The sequence below is a fragment of the Botryllus schlosseri genome, chromosome 8 (genome assembly GCF_051294905.1).
Source record: "Botryllus schlosseri isolate E-star chromosome 8, Bs_hap1, whole genome shotgun sequence".
Classification (NCBI taxonomy): domain Eukaryota; kingdom Metazoa; phylum Chordata; class Ascidiacea; order Stolidobranchia; family Styelidae; genus Botryllus; species Botryllus schlosseri.
In genome coordinates this window covers 11,657,011-11,683,904 of record NC_137243.1, presented here as the reverse complement: position 1 = coordinate 11,683,904, position 26,894 = coordinate 11,657,011, and the positions used below count along the sequence as shown (strand labels likewise).

At 39.2% G+C, this 26,894-nt stretch overlaps 1 protein-coding gene across 1 annotated transcript in view; it reads right to left on the bottom strand.

The window, feature by feature from the left end:
* LOC145444331 (E3 ubiquitin-protein ligase rnf213-alpha-like) overlaps window positions 1-26,579 on the bottom strand; it is a 182,860-nt gene extending 156,281 nt beyond the window's left edge. Inside the window, exons 1-9 of the mRNA XM_080322294.1 lie at window positions 20,218-26,579; window positions 19,637-19,759; window positions 18,782-18,932; window positions 16,839-16,941; window positions 15,794-15,881; window positions 7,399-7,524; window positions 6,913-7,035; window positions 6,455-6,605; window positions 901-1,003 (exon numbers count right to left, since the gene is read on the bottom strand). Coding sequence (XP_080178420.1) covers window positions 901-1,003; window positions 6,455-6,605; window positions 6,913-7,035; window positions 7,399-7,524; window positions 15,794-15,881; window positions 16,839-16,941; window positions 18,782-18,932; window positions 19,637-19,759; window positions 20,218-20,323 — 1,074 coding nt within the window. The 5' untranslated portion in view covers window positions 20,324-26,579. The remainder of the gene's footprint in view (window positions 1-900; window positions 1,004-6,454; window positions 6,606-6,912; window positions 7,036-7,398; window positions 7,525-15,793; window positions 15,882-16,838; window positions 16,942-18,781; window positions 18,933-19,636; window positions 19,760-20,217) is intronic.
* Window positions 26,580-26,894: the final 315 nt, after the last annotated feature.

Genomic DNA, 26,894 nt, shown 5'->3' with positions numbered 1-26,894 from the left:
AAAATGAGCATAGGGGTCACAATAAGCTGAAATAGGGAAGATCAAAACCCTTTCCCCTCAATATCGGACCCATTTGCAATATATTGCTCATTGCGACGAGGTATTAGAGTCAATCATCTGATGGAGAATACTGATTGATAGTGTATAATATAGACTAGGAATAGATGGTTGCCAAGAACAATCAAACATTTCATTAAAATATGGCTCACATCATTGATTGGTTGGGGTCTATTTTGACACTGGCGTTAATGACGATGGGTTAAGAACCTCTGTTTTAGTCCAAGGCGTGCGTCCAATGCGAAAAAAGGTCAACTCAAAGGAGAGTAGACATGGAAACCAGTTTTCCGAGTAACTACCACCTCGGAAAAATAGCCCTTTTTTAGTAAATGCACCAGCGATCAGATTTATGGATTAGTGAATATGGGGGGCAAAAATTTGTGTTGCGATTGATAAGGGGGCGATAAGTCGAAAAAGGTTGGGAACCACTGCTTTAAATAGATGATAATAATATTAAATAAATGATTGAATGAATGAAAGTTCTCAGTGTGTTGATGTCAATTATCATCACAGGTTTACCTCCAGAGTTTGATACTATATTTGATGCATTAATGTAATGCCGAAACTGGTTTATAAAGAGACAGTCAAAGTGGATCATATCTACCATGGTTTCTTAAGGAAAATGAGGGGTAGGCAGACGCCGAAACTAATACTTGGAATAGAACCGGATCCCCTCAGTCAATGTTCACCTGTAACAGCAGTAATCGGCAGAAAACTGTTCAGTGTGATCAAATCTATGTGATTTGTGACAAAATTTGATCCCAAATAAGTTATGCCTGGGTTTCATTTGTACACACAAAAAATTACACAAAGAACAAAATATCATTGCATGAATGCATTCACCAGAATTTCTTTTGCCTTTTCCGCAAACCCTTCTTGTAAAATGGAATCTGTTGCTGTGAGCATATGGTGAATGAAGTCTAACATCCAATTTGTTTCAGACAGGCTGGAAAACAGATTAGCGAAATTATTACCAGTAATAAAAATTTCATGCAGCAGTTTAACACCAATGCGTGCATAGCTCATTTTGCTTTACAGAAAACCTATATCTTTTCAATATAGGCCTACTATTATATTCAGCATTCTATATCTGACTCCAAATCAGAAAGCACTAATTGGATCAAACTTTAATTCATAACTATTAGGGGTGGTGTGAATGTGAGGTTCACGTTCGCGTTCTGTGTGTGAACCTCAGAAATTTAGAGGTTCACGTTCACAAACGAACCTTGGTAGGTTCTGTACTGTGAAACTTTCTTATAAATTACAATTTTGACTTCATTATAACATCTTTGGTTGAAATTTATTACATTTCAACTGCGGGCCACTATATGGATTGTGCTGGCAGCATAAAAAAATCAGCACTAAAGGAGCATGCACCTTGGTAATCCGAATGTTTACTTGTTTTGTTACAAAAGCTTGCTCGAATATTGAGTGACTCTTTGCTGTGAGATTGACCCGCAATAATATAACATCAAGAGCGGAATACACAACAAGTATAGGTAGTCAGCGAATGATGCTTAATCAACCAATCAATGATATTTATGTAAAGAATTCATCGATGTCTGCTAAATATCAACATAGCAATACTCAGAGGCCAAAGACATTGTCCGGTCTGGCCTAGACCGTTAAAGGCGATTATTATATCTTTTGATTGCCCCAGTTGATACATTTGGCGACATTTAAAACGTCAATATGTGCTTCAGCATTGTGACATTATGTGGCCCGAGTCATCGCTAGGTATCGTGTACGTATACATTAATATAGGCCAGTGGTTCTCAACCGGTGTGCCGCGGCACACTAGTGTGCCATTTACGTCTCGCAAGTGTGCCGCGAGAGATTTCTTCGAAATTTTGAAATTATGCGCAAAATAATTCTAGTCTATAGAAACAATCAGTAATCTAATTCGAGCGCAATGTGAAGTTTGTACATTTGACAGCCCGCAATCAATATCCCCGCGAATTCGATTTACCCGACATATCGTGTGCCTTGAAGTTGAAGGGTGAATTCAGTTTTGTACAATACGTCGATCGGTCGCAGAGCAGAGCAGACATGGCTGCGCCTGTATGACAATGCGGATTTCAAATCCTCCCTGTGTTCGTAATCACCAGCGAGAAATCAACTCCTTTGGATGGATATGATGATCAAGTTTACAGATTCGAATTAAAAACATAGCCAAGCCATCCATATTGCGATTGTTAGGTAGCGTGCCGGCATTGCCGTTAAAATGTAGGCTCGGAGCGCAACGCTATGTTGCAGGGGACGTGTTTGAGAATTGATAAGTTGGGTTGATCAGATCATATTATATCGGTTAACAAATTTACCCTGCGCTGAGGTTATTGTACCGGTTTGTTGGAGCTATAATTGTACTGCGGGTGGCTGTCAGTAGAACTATATTCAGGTATTGATATCCTCACACGTGGTACACGATCTGCGTTGAAATTGAAATGCGTCTGCCATCCATGTAATAATAATCGCCAATCAATAATCGTCAGATTATATTGTCATCTGCCCTGGACACACACACACACACACACACAGTGTACAATGCGTTGTACAAGACACAATGCGATGTAGTGAACAGATAGGGGGATACTGAACGACCAACCAACCAACCAGTTGAGATCTCTTAACCCTTACGAGGTGGGGCCATATTTTGCAGAATTGACCTTCAATTTTCAAATTCTCACCGGGACCCCACCAGGTCTTGAATCTGGGCCGTTCCGGTTTACAAGTGGGCGGAGTATAGCCCTCTACCGATTCCACCCTTGATCGACGCCCCATGACATGTCTGAGGTTTTGTAATAAGTTTAAATAAACAAGCTTTTCCCCCCAACAAATCTCTCTCTCTCTCAATTTTCAAGGCTGACCCTCAGGATGGCGTCAGAGAGAGGAATGTGATGCTTTAGTGCGTAGCCACTGTTGCCTGGTTTCAAACAAGCCGTCAACCATGGTTGTAAACCGCGCGGTTCGTCAGATATCGAAAAATGGAAAATACATATAAAATTTACAAATGGGCGTGGTCAGTGAGTGGTCATCAAGGTCAAGTTAATGATCAAGACTCAATCGGCCCCTACAGTCCGGTTTATGGCATAAAACAACGCGATATGCTTTCTTTTGTCATATCCAACCATTTGCAGGCATAGTATGACTCCTATGCCGACTGCATTTGCACTTGAACTTGACCTAGATCTTGAAAATCACTGAAGTGTGACCAAAATTTACAAATCCCCCTCAGAAAACTTTCCAGAAAACGTATTGATGTTTGAAACGGTGAAAATCTACACAGAAAACCGTACATGTTGACTTCTGATGTTCTGGCAGATTTTCCGACAATATTTCCCACTCGGAAAATACCCGGAAGTTTTAGGTGATAACCATATTTTATTTAATTTTTAATTTTTTGTTTATTTTTACGAACCAAAATTTTTGAGTACGGTACCAAATACATCGGAAAAGTCTCAGCTTTTCAAAAAACGTATAACCCGATGTCTAGGGCGTGTCAACATGGAGAAATCGGTGTCGGAGACATGCCATATCAAATATGATACGCCCACCTCGTAAGGGTTAAAGTGGCATCCGCCTCTACCTAGTGCCCGACGTAACAGTCTTCTTCGGTGTTATTCTATCATCGTCGGTCCAATTTTAGAAGCTATATATCTTTCTCTTTTTTCTAGGCTTTTTGTCGCCGTAGAACAGCGTCACGGGGGACGAGCAGCCCAGAGTAACCTCCGACGGCGGGAATTGAACCCGGGCTGCCGGCGTATATGGCGCCGACGCTCACCACTATACGCTATCTCCGCCATGTATACGCCTCTGTATTAGTTAGTGGCGATCGAGCTTGTCAAAAAAATCTTATGAAATAGTATATAAGCGCAGCCCAAGTTCACGAGATCGCAGCAGGACAGTTACGAGGTGGTAGCGGTAAAAGCTAAAAATTCAAGACCGCTGAAGCGGATAAAGTTATTCTTCCGGCTTGCACTGGCATTGCAAAGAAAATGTTTGGGACCAAAGCTGCAGCAGAATTGAAAACGATTCCCATGTCAAATGATACCATTCGTAGACGTATTTATGACATGTCCGCAGACATAGAAAATACCGTAATTTCTTCTTCGAAGCAGAACAAAGCCTACTTCAGTGCTTCGAAAAAGTAGAAGTACTTCGTCAGAGACCACCTCTGTGCGATGGTGATTGTGGGTGTGGGGGCTTCTAAGTATTCTGTTAGTTTACAGTTGCCGTAAGGCAATAAACGTTGAGAACCACTGTGCTAGTGTGCCGCGAACTATTTTTCATTTTCAAAGGGTGCCGCGAGGTCAAAAAGGTTGAGAACCACTGATATAGGCTATCATTTCACTGGAATATGGGATCTGAATTAGCAATATGACATCACGTGACGTTATGAGGTTCACGTTCGCACAGAACCTTTCAAAAAAGATCGGGTTCACATGAACCTGAACCTTTCAGAGGTTTACACCATCCCTTATAACAGGGGCGGGCAACTTCTCCAGTCGGCGGGCCGGATATATGAAAATTAAGCACTTGGCGGGCCGGATTGTTGAATCGACACATTATTCGCCCATTTATTCACATATATAAGGTGTAAATTGTATTTAGTGAATGTATGTTAACGACAGCAATGTCACTTCAAAGCCATTTCTCGTCCTTAATGACGAAGATAATGTGGATTCGAGAAGAGCATTGTCATACAGGTGCCGCCATGTCTGCTTCTCTCTGATCAATCAGCACACGGTGCAATCATTAATTAAGATTTCAAAGCGTTCGATAAGCCCGGTACCCCAAATTTACCAAGATATCAATTCATTAGGGCTGAGTAGATGACGAGATAGTGCCGTTGTTCAACTATGTGGCCTATTTTATCTCGATATTGAATCCATGCGGACCGCGGCTTCTACGACATTTGAAAAGTGGCCCGCGACCCATTTTGAGTTGGCGACCCCTGGCATAAGCGGTGTCTTACAAAAGCCTAGAAGTGTGCCGTGCGGCGGCTACGTAATCAAAAGTAAGAAATATCGGCCTGGTGTAAATGACCATTGTAGTCGACAAACACAATGATTACCACAAACGATATTTGGGTTGAGTACATCGTAAATGCCGATAATGCAAGTCTTCCCGCTTCAACGAACTTAGGCGTAAGCTCCACTCTCGCACGCTGCGCAGTGCGCATACATGTATACAATAACATACTATCACTAATATAGTGATATATTAAGCAAGTAGCGGGGAATCTCGGTACACTGTAGCCGCGGGCCACAATATCATATAAGACGGAATCCGGCCCGCGGGCCGTATGTTGCCCACCCCTGCCTTATAACTACCATACAATGCCAACATCACACCACATAACTATTGAAATGGGCAACATTGCAAAGGCAAGTAAAATCAATTACAGAAGTGGAGGTACACTGGTCAGAATTGATCCACGGACCGCGGATTAGGGACCACTGCCTTAAGTGTGAGAATTAGAAGTGTGGGATGTGTGGCAGTGCTACGTGGAGCTAACCAATGCTACCACTGCACGCCAATATATTACAACTTGGGAGAATTTTTTTAACTTATAAAACGGATGATAAATCGAAATTTTGACATTTTTTACCTTCAAAAACGTAATTTTGACCTCATATATCTAAATTAGGTGTTTTACCACATAAGGCCAGAATTTTACTCCTCATTTTCATTTCTGGTTGAAACTGTCTATCCTTACGAAGTAGTTTGGCCTGAAAAAAACTTTTTTGACTCGACTATTGACAAATTTTTACATGAAAAAAACTTTATTTCAACGAAATCTGGACCTATGAAGAATTCCAGTAGTTACATCACGCATCATGGTAGAAATAATTAAAATTTGTTGTAGTGCAACGAAATATACTTTCCTACATTCTCGGGTAAAAAGTGTGTGTCCTTACCTAGTATCCCAAAATGCAACAGTAGCAGTTGTTGGCTGACAACACTGAAGTTGTAGGTACACTGTTGGTGACACACCGTGTTGTTTCATTCTGACAATGCTGTCTACATCATAATTTTTCATATTGCGCTTCTTGATATAAGAACCAATGTCCAAGCATTCTTACTTCCGTTAGGATATTGTGGTATGTTCAGCATAACACCACCTATTTGTTTCAGATATTGACCGTTTATGATTCACAATGACAATGGGGCCTCTACAATGGTAGGCCTATAAAGTAGGCTACAAGCTGTAAAATGTCAAATGATAAGTTCACAAACAGTGTATACATCTACGATACAAATGAAAATCCAGGTTGCAAAAAAATTATGACTTTGTAAGCAATTTTGACAATTTTTTTGACCTAACTCTACAATTGTCTCATTTTGACATGTCAAAAAAATTGCCGTAATTATAACAAACAAATAGGGTACATACCTAGCACAATAAGTCATTGCCAAAGATCGGATCTCATCAGATCCCTCCAATTTGTCCCACGACTTTATCAGATATAATATTGGCCATTTCAGATGACGATCTTGTAGCAAATTCATGGTAATATCGACAAGTCTAGCATCTCCTTGGAAGTCTGCAAATCCATCAAGGTTAAACAGTATATCGGTACTTTCTAGTGGTAGTTTGTATTTTTTTTTTGCCTATAATAAAAGAGCTTTGAATTTCCGCAGTAATGGAACAGTGGAGGACAGATTGCCAGAGGCTTTTTTAGAAGACACCATGTTCTCCACTATATGAAACATGGACAAAAATTAGTGATTGTTATAGGCAGTGCTTACTCTTAGTACGCCTCCAGATGAATGAACGGTTTTGTTTTAATAACTTTTCATGACTTATAATAACTTATAACAGTCTAAAATTCAACGTATGCTTAGGCTCACCATTATCCTGAAATACCAAAATTTGTTGCTCCAATGTCTTTGTCAAAACAGCCTTACACGACTCATTCAATACTTTCAATCTCTCATCATTCCGTAGAGAATCTTGGAAGATCCTTTTCTCATCTATTAAAATGAGAGGCGGATGAAGTTACCACAGTTCAGTCTCATTTATATCCAAACAAGATAATTATTTTGGAACACAATACAGACCATTACCACCTAAAAACTAATGACAGTTTGGATTATTCCGAAAATATTAATGAAAATCTGGCTCGGGTAACGCTGGTAGACAATCGTCGATAAATTGTACGTATAATTTCGATGTCATTTCAGAAATTTTATCGAGATCTATATAGCTATTCTCACTGCTCATGCAGCAGTTCGACCACTATTGTCTTGATGTCGTGATAAAAGTCACCCACTACCACTACGACTCTTTGCGCTGAATGAAGATTTAAACCTATTTCAAAAAGGAAGACTACAAACCTCTATTTATAATATCCAAATCTTTCAGAAAGTTGATCCAATCAGGTAATTTTTCATAGCTCTTCAGTACAAGAATGGACAAATATTCCAGCAATTCACTCTCCTTCAACTTCTCATCGCTTTGAACTTGAAGCAAAAATGAAATGTGACATGAACGTAGCGAGTGTGATAATGCTATAATGGTTATCTTCAATTCATTATGGTATATCGGAGTGCATCTATTGCAGGGGTTCTCAACCCGCGGCCCGCAGACGGTTATTTTGCGGCCCGCGACGTCTTTCAATACGAATGCAATTACTGCAATTACTGGCACTGTAGTGTTATATATTAACTGTATTTGTAATTGTAATTGACTACCCATTCTTTGTTGTGTTTTAGTATCTTGATATATGCCCGAGTTGATTGTTATTGTTTTGAACTCTTGTTCCAAGAGATTCCCGCTGTAGTGTAGTACATTTGAAAGAGTGTTTCACTCATCGCGAATGGTTTGAACAGAAACAAGGGTTGATTGATTAACTCAGAAATGACCCCTTCTCATACCACTGAGAGCTCAGAGTGATAATGGCCTCTGTCACGTAAAAGTTACCGTAACTTTAAACTTGCTCGCTCACGCATTGAGACATACAGTTAGGTTATATTATGGACGGTTTAGTTTCAAGGTGCATATACCGAATTGGCAGCGAATGCATTGCACGCCCCATTACTTGTGCCGCTCAGAGAAACATTTCTCCCGCAAAACAGCAGCCGCAAATATACGAACGCTGTTCATTATTGCCTTAGAATGCATAAAAAGGTACTAAATGCCCGTATACGTCTCATAAATAGGCTACTGTAGCCTAAATTTAATAATAGCCCACAAATACATGGTAATAATGTTCTGCGGCCCGCAGCGTTTTTTGCTGTTAAAATACGGCCCGTTATACAAGTTAAGTTGAGAACCCCTGATCTATTGGATCGAATCTGATTGACATCTGCTTTGTTCTAATATACGAGTCTGCTTTTAGTGATGAAACTTCACTACATTTAGTTTATTCGCATCGATTTTGATATTGACTTATGTTACATTTACCGTAATTTTCCGAATATAGTGCGCCCCCATGTATAATACGCACCCTTAAAATGACGTGTATGTTCTGGGAAAAAGCCTGTACCCATGTATAGTACGCACCCAGCATTCGCAGTATATGAGTACATGAATAGTTGTGGTTTAGTATTCGATGTTGTTCTTCCTAATCACCACCGAGAAATGAATTCCTTTGGAAGTGATGTTCACGGTTACAAATTCAAATTACAAAGAATAGACATGCACATTGTGATTGTTAGGCAGCGTGTCGGCACTACCGTCAAAACGTACGCTCAGAGCGCAACGTTATGTTACCGGCGACGAATTTGAGAATTGAGAAGTAAAGGTAATTTAATTACATCAGTTAACAAATTTCTGGCCTTCTGCGGTTATTATTGCGGTTTGTTGGAACCATAATTTAACTGCGGGTGGCTCCCCGTGTCAGTAAAACTACTGAGGTGTTGCTAACCTCGCGCGTGCTATACGGCATCGTCTATAGATACGCCCCCACAGCCTCCGTATCCATTTGTGGGGACCGTGCTTGGCCTGTTTGATGCGATGGTTATAATTACATCGACAATGCGGTAGTGGGCACAGTTTATTGTCAAACAAATCTTATTAAATATGGTATATAAGCGCAGACCAAAGTTTCAACGATATGGCAGCAGGCTAGTTATGTGAGCACAAAGGTAATAGCTAAAAATTCAAATCCTCACATGGAAGCGGAAAAAGTTATTCTTCGGCTTGCACTAGAATTGTAAAATAATCTTTGGGACCAAAGCTGCAAAAGAATTTAAAATGATTCCCGTATCAAATGATACCATCCGTAGACGTATTTGTAACATGTCCGCAGATATAGAAAATACCGTAATATCTTCTTCGAAGCTGAGAATATCATAGTTGAGTGATCCGAAAAGGTACAAGTACTTCGTCAGAGACCCCGTCTCTACGTCTGTGGTTGTTGCTAAGCACTGTTCTCTATAAGCTGAACGCGTGCGCACAGCGCAGTGCTGACACGGTCTCTGCGCACAGCAAATCTAAGCTGCGCGCAAAAAACCAAATTGATGACCCATTTTTTAATTATTTATTTTTGTCATTACGCACTCTTGTCCAAGGGCAGCGAAGTGAGTTGGTGAGTGCGAGCAGACTCGTGAAAAATTAGAGGGAACATTGCTGCTAAGTATTATGGCAGTCCTCAGGTGACATAAGCCAAAAAGTTGAGAACAAAGTGTGCCGCGCATTATTTTTCATTTCCAAAGGGTGCCGCGAGGTCAAAAAGGTTGAGAACCACTGTATTAGCAGATTAGGTGTTTTCCAACATAATGTTAGAATTGTACTACTTATCGTCATTTATGGTTCGAACTGTATGTCCTTACGTAGTAGTTCGGCCTGAAAAAACTTTTTTGACACAAAAAGTGGTGACAAATTTTTTCATGTAAAAACTTGATTTTAACGAAATCTGGCCCTACGAAGAATTCCAGTAGTTATATCACGTATTATGGTAAAAATAATTAAAATCTGTTAGTACAACGAAAGATACTTTCCTACATTCTCGGGTAGAAAGTATCTGTCCTTACTAAGTAGCTTTCCAAGAATGGAGAAAGAACGTTCAACAGTAGCAGTTCTTGGCTGACAACACTGAAGTTTTGCATGCGTACACTGCTGGTGACACACCTAGTTGCTTCATTCTGACAATGATGTGTACATCACAATTTTTCATCATGCGCTTCTTGATATAAGAACCATGCAATGCCCAATCAGTCTTGCTTCAGTTAGTATATTTTAATACGTTGAGCATAACACGATGTCAACCTATTTGTTTTATTTGAATGTTCATGATTCACCATGAGCAGACAATGGGCCTCTACAACGGTAGGCCTCTAAAGTAGGCTACAAGCTGTAAAATGTCAAATGATAAGTTCCCCGACAGTGCGAAATCTACTATACAAACGAAATGCAGGTTGTAAGAAAAATTAGACTTTGTTTACAACAACACTACAATTTTGACCTAATTTTGACTTTTTTTGACATGTCAAAAAAATTGACCTAGTCATCACTAATCACTAAGGCAAACTTTTATTGCACTTAAACTCGTGGGAAAGTTGCACTTAATTTTAACAAAAGCTGCAGTAAATAGTTGCATTTATGAATTTTTAGAATTATTAGGATATTAATGGGAGACTATGTTTCGCTTTATAATCCAACTTTCTAAGATTTGCAGCGTATCTGCTTATTTCGTTTCTTTCTTCGCTATTCAATCGATCCTGTATACACTTTTCTGTTCTTTAATTTTGAAACCTATACACAGCATTTCGCTGTGAGCCTCTGCAGAGCTGAAAAATTTGGAGCCTTCCCATTGCACGGACAGCCAGCCGAGACCGCCGAAAACTACATTTTTGCCGGTAACAGTAAGAAAGTAACGCAACCCCAATATAATTTCCATAAAAAGCCAAACAGCAAATGGATAATCCATAAAACGAGTCAAATAGCACACCTCAAATTCCCTAGGTCTGCAAACTTGACCCTAGCCACTAAATCACTAAATACTAGACGAGAACTAGTGCCTTGTCGGTAAAAGTAGCGTGCTCTCGGTGGATAACTAGCTGAAAACGGAATGGGGCTTGTCTTAACATGCAATGGGCCTACAGCAAAACCAAGTGTTGGTGACTTAACAAAATCAATAGCTTCAAAAGGTGACCCAGTGAAAATGTAATTTTTGGTCTCGTCTGGGCTTCGATGAAAAGGGAAAGGACATCAAATTTAAACGACGGTAGTAACATCAGTTTACTAATATTTGATCAATATCAATCAAGCGATATATTCACATATAGTTCAGGCATTATCGTGCTTGACTGGGGTTGTTGAACATCTAGCTTGCAAGTTATTGCGTGATAGATATCATCGAGATGCAGCTAATCCATCAAATAGCTCTTTGTTAAACAAATCAACGAGAGAACCATACTAGAAATAGTTTGATAGCATGTTTTTTAAATCACTCATTTATATTTTCCACAATGCTTGATGAAAGTTGCAGTAAACAGTTGCATGAAAATGGTAGAAAATTTGCAATATAAAATTCCTTCATGTAGCTTAACCATTTGGCACCGGCGTGTCTATTTTTCGACATGCCGGTACGAGAGAAGAGTACCGTAATTGAAACCACGATATATTACATATTAATCGTGCTAGGTCGTTGCTGTTCATTTCTGTGAATAGATATTGTTCGTACAAGTTCATTGATACCTTGTTATTTGATATTTATTATATAGAAGACGTCAAAATCGTATATCAAACACCGTAGATATATATGTTGCAAAATACACTGTGTCGGCAATTCGCGCGTCATTGACCAATCTCGGACAACGTTCTGTATGTTTCGTTCCAGCCGTCTTCGGGCATAGTTGTTTCATTATGTGAATAGCCCATACAAGTCCACACGTATCTTCATATCTGATATTAGTTACATCTAAGCTGATCAAAAGCCATATGATAGGCCGCGTGACAAAAATATACGCCGAAGCATCATTTCGCAGACACGCGTGTTTCTCATACCCGCCATATACACTGTCGTTTAGTTGGTTTTATTCGTCATAACCAGCTGTAGTTTGTTGCTATGAATAGCTAATGTCAGTTTCTGTTTATATTTTGCTAAAGCAACTATACTAGTTAGTTCTATATCGCTCAAGGTTTCATTTGAAAACCGGGAAGCGAATTCCGTCAGACTACCGTACCAGCTTCAAGCACAAGGCTGAACACCCGTCACATAACGTGAAATAGATCGTGTTCTAATAGCCATAAACCTTCATAGATTGTGTCTGTGAATTGTTGTTGCCTATATGATTCTAAATAACTGCTAATGGTAAAGTATAATTCGGAATACATACAATATTACTCAGCGATTATACCTACGCAAAAGCGTGCGTCTGGGTATACAAAGAGCTGTCGTACATCGATATATATCTTACGTTGTAGTAATGATAAGCATTTGCAGTAAATCATTATGGTAAGGACTGTAAATAACCGTCTACGAATACTAAAATGACTAATATAGGGTCAGTTTGAGTTATAAGCCTTAGAAGTTTGACTAACAGTTTGAGTTATAAGCCTTAGAAGTTACCATACGCGCGCGCATAACTCGCCATGACGCACCCTCTCGGCGGCCTGCCGCGAGCTGACTAAAACGGTCGGTATTGTCTTGATTAGAAATTAGCGACTGCTAGACGTAGACCATCGACTCAGGGCTCTCTAGAACGATGAATTTTGAGCCTATACAATACACCAGACTGTATCGTCGTCGAATACCTATACTAAGGTTCATAAAGTACGCAATTCAGCATGTCTGTTCCCAACCAACGTTTTCTCGGCTAGCTCTGTAATCAGACACGGCATCAGTAGCGATTTGGATGGCGCAATCGGTTGCGCGTTGATATTTTGAATCGAACGACATCTTGGTTACAGTTTTCGGATCCCAGGAAGGTACCATTTTTCGATTTTGAAAAATGAAGTACAATTTTTCGAAAATGGCAGCCGGTGCCAATCGGTTAAAACATAATACTACATAATTTCTAAGTTTTTAAGAAGCTCTCTGAAGTTGTAAAAAAATTTGCAAAAGTTGCCCTACTAATCATTAAATACTAGACTAGAACTAGTGTCTTGTCGGTAACAGTAGCGTGCTCTCGGTGGAAAACTAGTTGAAAGCAAGTAATGGGCCTTGTCTTAACATGCAATGGGCCACCAACAAAAATGACGTGTATTAGGTACCCAGTATCATTGAAGCTGTACCATGTGACGTAAAATAGAAGTACTGCTAGTTGATTTGCACTATGGACTACGGATTTCAGAAATATATGTAGTGTTTGTCAGCGTTACACAATGAGAGATTACACAACAGTTAATAACAAAATACGAACAGAAGTTTTGTCAGTGTTTGACTAAGCAGCACAACTTTTTCCTGAATCCCATTGGCACTGCTAAGCGTTGCTAAACACGGGCGTGGCTTGTAATACAAAATGAAAATTGAGTGCTTACCAAAAAATCAAATATTTAGTGTGCATCCAATATCCATGTTTCTTCAATAGTCAGTATATTGCCAAGTTGGAGAGCAGAAGGTTATACTGAGTCACGCAGTATAGTAGAGCAAATGCTAATGCTAACAACTTATTTATATTTTGATATTACAATATTGTGGCCCATGTTGCTAACAAAGCTGGAAAAGTGGCCCTTTACCCGTATTCAGATAAATGATTTAGTTAAAACAGCAAAACGTATTATGTTTTATGGTGTACTGGTTTTTAACTGAAGATTGACAGGGGATTGATCACAGAATATAAGATAGAAATGGTTGTGAGTTTTGGCCTTGTAATCTCATTGGAGGCATCTGTATAAAAATCTTGTGCAGAAGGTTCTATCCCTAGAATATTTAAATCGCAAAATATCAGTCTATATCAGTGGTTCCCAACCTTTTTCGACCCATCGCCCCCTTTTCAAGGTCAACACCGATCATCGCCCCCCAAATTTTGTGTACCGAAAATTGGGCATTACAAACTGTAATCACCGGTCAAAGGTCAAATTTTCGGCTCGATCTCTAAATTGACACACTTTTGTAACTAAATTTCCGAGGGTTGACTAGAAAAAAAAAAAAAAAAAAGGTCAGCCGTTTTGATGCGTCATCGCCCCCTTCGCTATTTTCGCCCCCCTGTCGCCCCCTTCGTCATTTTCGCCCCCCTAGACCGCCAAATCGCCCCCTGGGGGGCGATATCGCCCACGTTGGGAACCACTGGTCTATATCAACCACTTTGCTTGGTGTTCATATGTTGAAAGTACAAACACTCTTGCCTCTCGATTCATAAAATACTTTGACAATTATATAATTAATATTTTCAATTTACTTCTGAAACTAATCAGGTCAATGTTGGCTAATTTGGGGTCGCCGATCACGAATATCAATCAACTTGAAATTTGCTGCTTAGCTCTAGTTTTGGAGGAATGGCACCATGCCAAAATTCATTCAAAAATATATACAAAACAAAATTGAAATTGAAAAAACTCTGATTTAAAGAGTTCATATTGGATCAAATCTGTCATGTATTGCCTACTGAATGCATTACTTTATTATATTCCATAGCAATATGCAGTATGGATTCAATAATACTGAGCACATAATGAGAGAAAGTCACACGGCGTTGTTGCTGTTGTTGGAGGATCAGAGATTATGTCGGGTTATGTCCTTTTTTAATATTAAAAAAAGTCAAATTTTTGTCAAAATTATAGCATTAGGTCAAAAAAGCGTCAAGATTGTTTTCAAGTCATTAATTTACGGCTTGTAGCCTACATTATAGGCCTACAGTTGTAGACGGCCCATTGTCTAATCGCTGTGAATCATAAACGGTCAAATGAAACAAATATGTTGACATGGTGTTATGCTCAACGTACGTTTCGTTGTACCAGGCCAAGTTAAATCGTAAAGACAGACAAGGAAAACTAAAAATGAGAAAAGTAGTACAATTCTAACATTATGTGCGAAAACGCTTAATTAACACACATGAGCGCAAAATTTTGTCAAAATTAAGTATTTCAAAGTTTAAAAAATGTCGAAATTTTCATTTTTTAGTGTAAAATATTCAGTTTTTAGGTAAAAAATCGCCCTGATAATAAGGCATTTTGGGAACGGCAACGTTCTCTAAATGCCGAACTGGCTGATAGTAACGAATGATCTTTACGGTAAAATGGGTGATCGAAACAATGGCTGATCCTTCAACAACGCCGGGTGACTTTCCCTTTATGGGGTGCTCAGTATTATTTGCATTGCATAGCGTAATACTCGGGAATATTCGCATAGTCCCTATAGTTTAGTTGCGCACATTGATTATAATATCCAAGAAATGCAAGTGTAAGGAAACTGAATTTTTCAGAGAAAATGGTGATACTTTTTGCTTTCTGAGAGCAACAACAACTCTCAACGTCTCATCTGCTTTGGAGCTATTGTGTTCAGAAGTCGATACGCAACAGATTTGACACAATATGAGCCCCTTAAATCGGATGTTTCAATTTTAATTAATTCATATTTTTAATGAATTTTGTCACATTTTGGCATGGTGCCATTCCTCCACAACTAGAGCTAAGCCACAAATTTCAAATTCAGATTCGTTATGGATGACCTCAAATTGACCAAGATTGGATCAATTCGTTTCAGAAGCGTATTGGCTGTTGGACAGTGTAATTTCAAGCAATTATTTTTGTATTTGTCACTAACTTTCTATTGGTATTCCTGATTGGTGCAATGAGGCCTTGATTTTCATATAACAAAACGAATAATGATTCTGTAAAACCCACCATCATCTGAGCTTTTTCCTTCCACTCCTGAATGATTTTGGTCGCCATTGAAATCTGTTGGACAGTCTCCATGAGTGGGATCGGGTTGCTTAAAAGAAATTATGGTTGTTTCACTATGGAAATGGGAAGTAGTAACAGCAGTATGTATGATAGATAATATATGCATTGGCTTTTCCATGTTTCCACGATCTTGAGGTCAATTTTCATACTATCCTTGATGCAGATCTGTAACTTTAACATGAAGTGCAATGGTGGTGAACCTTTCAGACCAAATGCCGCAATGATTTACGAATGATTTAAGGGTGTTTATTGCTACTTTATAATCTTAGAAATGGCTGCCGAACACCCGATTTATAATCTTAGAAATGTGCATTATCCTCTTATACAATCATAGGATCGACAACCAAGAGTAAATTCCACGAAGTTATTACTACACGTCCCCGTTACAATTTGATTTTGTCACTGTTTTCCTTCAAAAAGTTCAAGAAGACAACGTTCGGTCAGATGGAACATGTAGCAATACAAAGAAAGTTTTATGTTTGGCTGTCAGAAATTGGCAGAGGCGGGGCTCGTCACAAGAACAGGTTAGGGTAAAAGGTGAAATATTCCATGGCATGATTTTTTTTATCAGAATGGTACATTCTGACTGGAAATCATGACGATATGGTAGTCACACGAGTCCCCTAGAGCAGTGCTATTCCGCTGGTGTAGTGTAAGAGGTTCGCAGGTGTGCTGTGTCGGTGTCATTCGGGAAGCTGATCAGTTGAGTATCTGATATGAAGGGTAAAAACTATGCCATGAATCCATCACTATGGCACACCCTAGCGTTTCACTAATCAAGTGACGCCAATTAAAGATCAAGATCAAAACACTGTCAAATCGTGCACTAGGCTGAAGTAGTGAAAGATTAAGAGACCGTAACTTGTCATTTCGGAATCTTCCTATCAGTTCATTACAACACGGAACCTTCGCTGCATGCCATAGGCTGAACAGGGAACACCCTGGTGTAGTGGAGTGAATATTGTATATGCATGCAAATAATCACCAAAATTTCCTGCGCCTTCTTAGCAAACTCTTCTTGCAAGTGGGGTTTCTCTGTTATGGCCATATGATGAATGACATCTAGCATCCAATTTGTTTCAGATAGACTAGAAAACAAATCAGAAAAATTTTGTCAATGCGAAATGAAGGAACGAGATGCTCTGTTCTATTGCTAAATACATTACAAAAAGTTGTAATAAACTGTATTATTTGCAATCCTAATTATAAGTAGTACTGACATTATTGATTTCGAAAGTATGTGATCGTAATCATAGCCCAACGGATTCGGTTCGCTGATAATATCATATCAATATCGCAATTTGAATGAAATATCGGTATTGGCCATTAGAGGTAACATCGGGAATTTTCGTGATGTCACAGCATGGTCGTAGGAAGTCAGAGAATTATAATTTGAGTCTGCTAGACTGGGAATATGATATATTTCTTAAGCTTAAAGGTGTCTTGATTCAGCCTTTCTAGTTTATTACATGTCCATGTCCAATAGCGTTGTTCAAAAATAACTTTTTTTTTCATGGATCCTGGGGATTCAGTGATTGAATTGTTAGGTTGCCTGAAAAACGCTGCACACCAAATTTGGCTCAATTCCAACCAGTATACGCGGACGCAGAGCCAATTGAAACTTTCAAATTTATTATGAAAAATGAAAAACAATATTCAAATTTTACTGTCTACAAAAACGAGGCAAAACAAATTTCACTCAATTCCAACCCGTAGAAGCAAAGTTATTTCAGCTGGAAGTTTTGGATTGGCAAAAATAGCATGGACAGTAGAAAATCCCAAATTTATGAATGAAAAACTCAAATAACTTGGTTCTATGGATCAGAATTGCGTAAAATTTGTTTTGCATCGTTTTTGTAAACAGCTAAACAATTTGATGGAGTTTACAGTAAAATTTGAAAAATAATATTTTTTAATTTTTTAAAATAGATTCAAAAATTTGTAGGCGTATACTGGTTGGAATTAAGCCGAATTTGGTGAGCAGAGGTTTTTAGGAAACCGAACAATTTAATCAGTGAGCCCCCGGGATCCGGAAAAAAAGTTATTTTTGATCAATGTGCATTGTGCAAGCATAACAATGGCTGTAGCATTTGTTCACATAAATGCTTCGAAGTTTTGAAAATGAGTCTCAAGCTAGACGCCAAATCTTTTGAATATCACCTGACTATATTGGTTGGGCTCTAATTGTAATTGTAATAGACCAGCTGTGATAGGTAGCCTATTGACGTAATATACTGATTCATCACAGATTCATAGATCAACAAGATGAAGCTTACAACAGCAGTCAACTCCCTTTAACGACAGGCCCCTTCCACACCAGCAATGTTCCCTCTAAGCTATGCAAGTGCGCGGCCGCGTACTGCTGGCAAAGTCGCCGCACACCAAAAAATCTGTGCCGCACACAAGAAAGTCAAAGTGATGCCCCTGTTCTTAGTCGTTACGCACTGTTGTCAAAGGGATCGTGCAGAGAGTTGGTGAGTGCGTAGAGGAAAAATTGCACACCAGTAATATAGAATCCCGAATCCTACTGATCAGACAAGTCTATCCGAATAAAATATCATTCGGATAACTACGACTCTTTGCAACAACTTCAAAAAAAAGAAAAAATTCAACGTTATCAGTACATACTCTTAATACTTCAAGATATCACTAATTTGATTAAATTTGTAAAGGTACATATGACTTGCCAGTGGCATGAGGTCATGTGTCAGACTTATGTAATTCAAGGTGTAAATTGTTTTTGTTAAAATATTCAACAAGTAGAAAATTTTTCATGATATATCTACACAAAAAGAAATTTGAACAAAATCAAGACTTTGATAATGTAGACCAGAAGCTGCATAATCACTTGGATACAAATGGAACGTACACTATTCAGTACTGCAATACTTTAAGAAAACCACATGAAAATACATAATGACTACGTACCAAGTACAGTATGACGTCGCTGCAGAGTGAATTTGTTCAGATTCCTCGAATCTGTTCCAAGACTTCATCAAATACGATATTGGCCAACTCACGCGACCATCTTGCAGCAGCTTCACGATGATGTCAACCCGTTTGACACTTTTTGGGAAATCTAAACATTTGCCACGGTAAAACTAACCAGTATAATATGGAAGCATTTTGTCATTTTCATCTAGATTTGAAAGATTGGGCATTTCTGGAAATAGGGAACACCAGAGACCTGCTGCAACGAACTGTACACTGAGTTTTATGTAGGAGGATCTGTTTCAACTAAATATCAGCTGCACTCGATTTATAAAAGATCATAATCATTTCATGACATTCCCAGCAAGCTGTCGTCTGTGTGATTCATTTTTTTTCTATTTAAATTAGAATCTCGAAAGAGTGAGCAACATCCTCATTGTAGCAATATCTTCACCATGCTACGTATGAATACTTGACGATGCTGTACACTATACAGTCATAGCATATCAAGCAAGCAGATAAGATAAAACAACAATAATCCAGAAGAATCAATAGTTATTAAATCTGGAAACTTTTTTGAAAGAAGCAATGGCGCAGTGTACCGCACAAAACTCTCGGATTACCTCAATTCAGTTACCATATCTCAATATGGAGAATTGCCGAACACAATTTTTACTGACATATTATCATCAAATATGCTATTTGGCTCATTTCCTTGATCACACAAACTATACTTCATCATTGCATACCAACTGACAATTGCCTTTAGCGATACTTGTTGTTTGTCAGACCATTTTATAACTTGTTTTTAAAAATTTTCCATTGCTCACGGACAGACAGTCTGCAATTCACCTTCATCTTGGAAAATGGAAAGTTGTTGGTCCAATGTCTTCTTCAAAACGATGAGACACGACTCTTTCAAAGCTTTAGATTCTCCATCATCTTGTAGATACTTCAGTAAGACCGTTTTCTCATCTATTACAATAATATTCATGAAGAATATGACGATAGCTCAAATTCTTAAAATGTGTTTCTTTTTTACATTGAAATCACATAATCATGCTAGGATAGACTACAGACCATACCCCATATCCACCCTGCGCCAGCTCACAGCATGTATACCGCTGCCTAATACAAAAAAGAAAGATCAATGTATTCACAAGACACAATCTTACAGAGTCAATTCCACCCAACATACGTTTCACTCAATCAAAGTAAACTATTTCAACTTTCAGAATGCATTCGGGGTATTCTGGCTAGTGTCTTTCAGTCAAGGCCATAACCATAAATTATCATAACCACTGTTTGGGCCCGGTGGTGTCGGTCTGGAGTCAACAGTTTGGAGAATCTGATAGACATGGTCGAACCAATATCAGACCATCAGTTGATTGTATAATAAGTTAGAGCTATTTCAAAATGGAATAACAGCAAACCTCTACTGATGATGCTCGCGTCTTTCAGTAAGATGACCCAATCAGTTATATCATTGTAACTTCTTGCTACAAGAATGCACAAACATTCCAGCACTTCCGCCTCCATTAACTTCTCATTGTGTCAAATGAATCGAGCGTGAAAATCAACCTTTTCGTAGGATGATGTTACTGTTATTTTATTCACTAATGAAGTAGAGAGAGAATTTTATTTTCATCCGACCAAAACACATAAACAAACAACAACAATAATAATAGGGAGCAAAAGGACAACACAATATTCGGTATAGGATCATAATGATCGATTCGATATGACCTTAGTGGTTAACTAATCTGTTCACACAAGCATCGAACACGAGCATGTCTATACTTTAACTGATTGTAATATTTAACGATATGTATATTAGAATAAAATAGAATATATAATTATATATGTATATTGTAAAATCCATGTGTTGATACATAATTACACAAATCAATAAATAAATACACAATTTAAGAGATTATTGGAGGTACAGAAATAACAACCAGCAACTAGTATAATTGAAGATAACATTGTATATCATCAATCATATCACCAAACATGACATACCGGAATGGAATCCGTATGAAAGCTGTATAACATTGTTCTTGTGCGATGTACATGCATCAGATCATGTCGTTGTATCATTCAAATCTCGAATTCATCATAGATATAACCAGCATAATATCAGTATGAACTATGGTGCTTAGTATTCATGTTTTAGAGGCACATTCATTGTTACCCACATTTTTCTCGGTTCATAAAGTTATGATAAATTACAAGGTATTTTCAAGTGATGCATTTTTATCAATTCATATCAATTTAAGACACCAAATCTTGTTGGTCAATATATATACAATTGTACATATAATTCTATGATGTGATTTTAAGATGCATCTTAGCAATGAATGCAAGCTTCCGAGGGAGCAACGGTGCCCTACATGTACAATCCAGTGACGAAATGAATTGATATTATATTGTCAAATTGAAATCCATGATCTGTTTTTAAAAAATGTCAATCAAAAGAATGAGAAACTAAATATTAGAAGCAAACTTAATCTTCAAATCCTTTTATTACAAATATATGTCCATTGCTCATCTACAACCACGAAACTAAATTCTATAGACATGAGACGGGGATCGGTATCGCCAGGGTTGTCATAACGATTTAACTACTAGGACTGATGAAAATCCATGCTCAATCCTAAATCAGCATTTCCTACTTGACAAAATCCAAAATGTCAGTAGGTAAATGTAGGCTCTGACCCTGTTACTTGGGTAACTGTTAAATATAATTGGAAGCAGTCTGAACCAAAACATACAGTCAAGGGAAACATTATTACAACTGACCAAGTCTGTTCTGTCATGAGACCTATTTCAGATGAGTATGACCAGAGGAAGATGGTTGGTGTGATTATGTTCACAATCAGATCAGTCATGTTCACACCAACGCCCAAACCCCCAAACCTAAGGACGTAAAACCAACCGCATTGACCCTAGCTAGAATCTAAACCCCGCCCTACAGACCATGACCCCAACCCATAAGCACGCACTGAACTCTAATTTTCCGTAGGTATGCGGTATCGACGACGTCACACGAGGTGACGTAATAATAAAGTGAATTGTCAAATGATCCAACTCGCAAGCGTTCAATATCACCTGTAGCTTGTCTATGGTGACAAAACTCCGATACTATTAAGCAGGCGCGCAGTCAGCCGGCCATCCGCTGAATTGATTTCAAATTTTCCAACGCATAGCATCAATTTATTTGGGTTAAGTACATGCATCAATGCCGATAATACATCGACAAGATTGCCGATGATACATCGACAGGATCAGCTTCCTCGTGTTAACGAGCCCCCACGTCAGACTCGTCAGACTTTGCAGTCAATTAGCGAGCTCGCAATCGCCGTCAATACGCAACGTATTCGCCGGACGCCCTCCGACAATCAGGAGATTTCAATCACTCCGTCTCAAGTACAATGTACAAACGAATACGCATCAGCGACGGTAAATAAACTAAAGATATAGGAATTATTTTCACAAGTGCCAAGTCTGCTCTGGACTCTATTCAGTAGTGACACTCCTCTCACAGGAGTCAGAACTTTCGATATGAAGAGCCTGCAACACATCTTCTGATCGTTGTGTTAGTATTAGCGCTAATCCGCTAACCAAAATCAACTACGCCGCTAGATTCTGTTTACAGCCGGTATGTTTTTAATCAGTTCCGTCCATGTTCGTTGTTAAATGTCTTGAGACAGTATGGCATCACATTCACAACAGACGCGAAAGTTCCGGCCGGCGAGCCAGGTATCATACATTTCTACACAGCAGAAGATGACAATCCCTACATTTCGCGCCTATGGAAATTGACATCTTTAATATCGAGGTCTCGGTCTCCTTGCCTCGCGTCTTTTAATTACTAGCATTCAATCAATGTATTGCTGCTGATTTGCTCACGTGAGCAGCAGCGTCACTAAATACATTCCTTATTTCTAAATCGCGTAATTCACCAACTAGTCAGAGAGTTACAGGCCTAACGGAATCTCGGGTATGCCGCAAACCCACGAATATGCTAGGTATGCGCCGCATACCCGAGATCAGCGCCTAATGGCCCAACCCTAATAATAATAATCCCATACCCTAATGACACTAACCTTTAACCGTGGACTGACTTTATTGTGAACTTAATCGCACCAACCCTGTAGGACCCGTGGCCTGCGATAGGTATTCTATTCCCGGCTAGACCTTTCTCAGCTTGTGATATCTCGAGCCTGCATCTGAGTACAACCATAGTGCCCTATATGATGTGAACACAAGCAAATCTCACGGCTAATTGAAATTGATCTACGTCACACTTTCCAATTCGTCAAAGGCAACTTTACGGCCATTTTTGACCGCCTTGCCGAGCGCCAAATTCGATAAAACGTGTATCAATGGAAAGCTGCCGCTGCACTGATTGCGAAAATATAAATTTTATTCTGCTCATGGTCCTGGAACCTCCAGAATCTGCTTCGAATTTTGTATTGTGACCGAGCTTTGACATTGTGCGATCGTTTCGTTTGTGATGTAGCAATGGAGGTTCAGTGAAACGTACAATCAGTGAATGACTGGTTGCTCTCACAAGTTACACCAGCGTGTCGCGAACAACCCGAACAATCGAACATACCTAAGATAGGGTGATTTAATCGACATCGTTAACTTAATGACTTGAAATTGACTCGTGAATTTTGCTCCGAGTCGCGAGTCAATCTGCATTTCTGAAGCGCCGAGTCAAGTCAAGTCAAGTCATTTTTGCAAAGTGACTCGAGTCAAGTCATACGAAAAAGTTGACTCTAGTCATCCCAACACTACTTGTGGATAATTCGTTACGCAATGACGAGCAAAGCTAATACTCGTGAGGTAATATTGAGCAGTGGGGTTTGCAAATCCTACATTTCTGCGATCTATAACCTGATGTAATATTGCACTTTTCCTTCTTCCCGGATAGTCAGTTGTCATAGTCCTTTTACCAGTGTTGGGATCAAGTCACTACCTTCGAGTCACGAGTCATTTCGAGTCAATGCACATTTTGACTCGAGTCAAGTCAAGTCAATCGATTTTCGAAGGTGACTCGAGTCAAGTCAAGTCAGTCGATTTTTGGAGGTGACTCGAGTCAAGTCGAGTCAAGTCAAGTCAAGTCACAATTCAAGTCAAATTGCCTTTTCAAGGTATGAGGCGTGATTACGTCATTGTACTTTGCTAGGTGTCTGAAATACAGATAGAGTGGTCATTCACTTTGAACCGATGAAGGGATATAGAGTTAAATACACACGCAAGTAAGGCGCTGTATCGCTCACATATAAGTAGAACTAATAAACTACGTAAGTAATTGCACGGCCTCAGTTTATAGTTACCAGGCAAAATAAAGAACAGAGAAACGAATTGATAAGATGCAATACATCACCCTTTTACAAATTGATATAATACAATTCGAGCCTGCTGTGGTTAAGGACTATATATAAACTATTTTCGAATTCAATTTCAATTAAACTAGAAAACAAGAGGTTTGGTTAGGTTAAGAACACAGAACAGAAATATACCTTTTGCTATTAAATTACTTAACCATACTATAGTTTACGTCAACGTAGGCTGTAAGCTTCGATCACTTCGTTTGCGATCAATATATTTGTGATGGAACAATTGCGGCTCAGTAAAACGCACGATCATTGATTGATTGGTCGCTCTCATCGGTTACACCAGCGTTTCGCGAACAATCCGAGCATGTGCAAGATACAGTGATTTTATCGACACCGGTTACTTCATGACTTGAAATTGACTCGTGAATTTTGCTCCGAGTCACGAGTCAATCCACATTTCTGATACGCCGAGTCAAGTCAAGTCAAGTCATTTTAGCAAAGTGACTCGAGTCAAGTCAAGTCATACGAAAAAGTGACTCGAGTCTGACTCGAGTCAAGTCATGACTCGAGTCATCCCAACACTGCCTTTTACAAGTAAAAAGTAGTCGTTCTTCCACAAAGAAATCGATGAGATACGTGAAATAATCGATTACAATTACGATTACCTCGGATTTTTTTCGAATGTAATCGATTGCGATTACGATTACTTGAAAATGCTGTAATCGTCGTAATCGATTACGATTACTAATCACGATTACCCCGTGTGTGATCAGTAGGCTATCGGCAATTTGCCAATAATCGAAAACGATCAAGCTTTTAAAAATATTATATTTCAAGCATTTAGAAATACAATAATAATATATATTTTCTGATATCTGAAACCAGGTCGCAGGCCGCAAAAACGCACCTGTCGGGACGCGTGTTGGTGAACCCGGCCTTACAATGTTTTACAGATCGGATTTCCTATGCTACATCCATTATGCGTAGATACAATTTGCGATTCCGTTGTAAAACATGGCTGCCGTTTAGTGTTTTGGTATCTCTTGTACTGTTTTCAAACACTCAGCCAGTAATAAAAACAAGCAGACGCAGCGGAGGCTAGCAGACTTATGCTGCTCCATGATTCGCACAGATGTGGTCAAAGTAGTCACCGTCGCTACTCAAGTAGGCCTAGAAGTAGAAGTAACGCCGGAATTTCTACTCAAGTAGGAGTAGGAGTGGTGGTTCACAAGTAAGTAAGTAGGTATTCTACGCTTATTTTTGACTTTGAAAACTGTCAAGTAGAAGTAGAAGTAGTCTAAAATCATTACTACTTAAAAGGTAGTGTGAGTAGGCAAAATCGACTTCGTTACTGACGATGGATTCGCGACGCATGAAAGTGCTATCAATCTTCGATGAAATGCGGTAATAACGATGAGTTATCATAGTCTTCAACAATTCGCATTTTTACTATTGCGCCGCTATCTCATTAGGAATGCTTTTTATCTAATACGACCCTGAGCCTAAGCCTAAGCCCGTGCATGAGCCTGGCTACTGTTATTTTATTAACGATTACATCGCAGACGCACACATTCGTCTTTACCATCCCAACACAACAATTATGCTACACCATTTTAGCAACCGATATCACGTTGAATCAAAACTCAGGGCGCATAACGAAATTAATCCAGATCGACAGAAACCATTTGTGAACAATTGATACGAAAGGCAAATGTGTATTTGTGCGAATAGTAAATCACGGCAAGATCAATGCGCTGTGTTGTGACTTGATCGCGCTGCCTCGTATTTGGTAATAAAGGTCAAATTGTGTCTTTGCTTCTCTTTCTGCTATTATCTTAGCTTACCATAGCAGTGCTATATCTTAAACTTAATAATACAACTAGGTTCTGCGGATGTGCTACGGGCACTGGAGGGCTTTACATCAAACTTACTCATATGACAGTTTATTACGATGTAACTGATTTCGACTAGCATGCGTGAAACTGGTTCTGGACCGTATATCAAGTCATGGTCACTACGTATTTGAATGTGAACTTATAGGTCTCCCGCTGCGTTGATTGAAACATGATCTGCGCGCGCGTGTATTCGATGTCGCTGTATTTTAATATAACAGAGGTATATTGTATCTGCGTAGAGTTGTTAACACGTGCGAGATTATCTGATTTCAGCAGTAGAGGCGTTTGTGCATATATTTAACATGGTAATTACAGTATAATTTAGAAATCCTATTTTCGAAACATCCCCCTTTGTTCTCGGCTGGCTACGCGCCTGTACCCGAGTACAGTACAAGCGTACTCACAGGGCCGACTGTCAATGTCAATAATAACAAACCCCCCGATAGACGCGAAGTTTGGCAATCGTATTGTGTATTATTTCAATCAATGTGAGCGCGGTAGTACGTCATGGTTATGGTTTATGGTTGCCCCCTAGCTGCTGCTACCGGTATGTAACAGCACATCGTCAGCCCCCCCCCCCCCCCCCCCAAAAAAAAAGCGTTGGTCTTGGGCTCCCAAATGATGATAAACCGAACTTCTGGTGGGATTCGCCCGCCAGACCCCCCTCAGGTTAGACACTCTTTACCGCTACTTATCTTCCACATTGAGGGCCGTTATCTGAGTCAGCTATTCTTGCCTGACCGCACGAAGCTCGAAAAAATTATAGAATTCACGATTGAATCAGTCAATATGATCGGGAATTGCATACATATTGCTATCAATTTTTATCCTCTCTCTGCTCATGTAATCAGATTTACAGGTAGA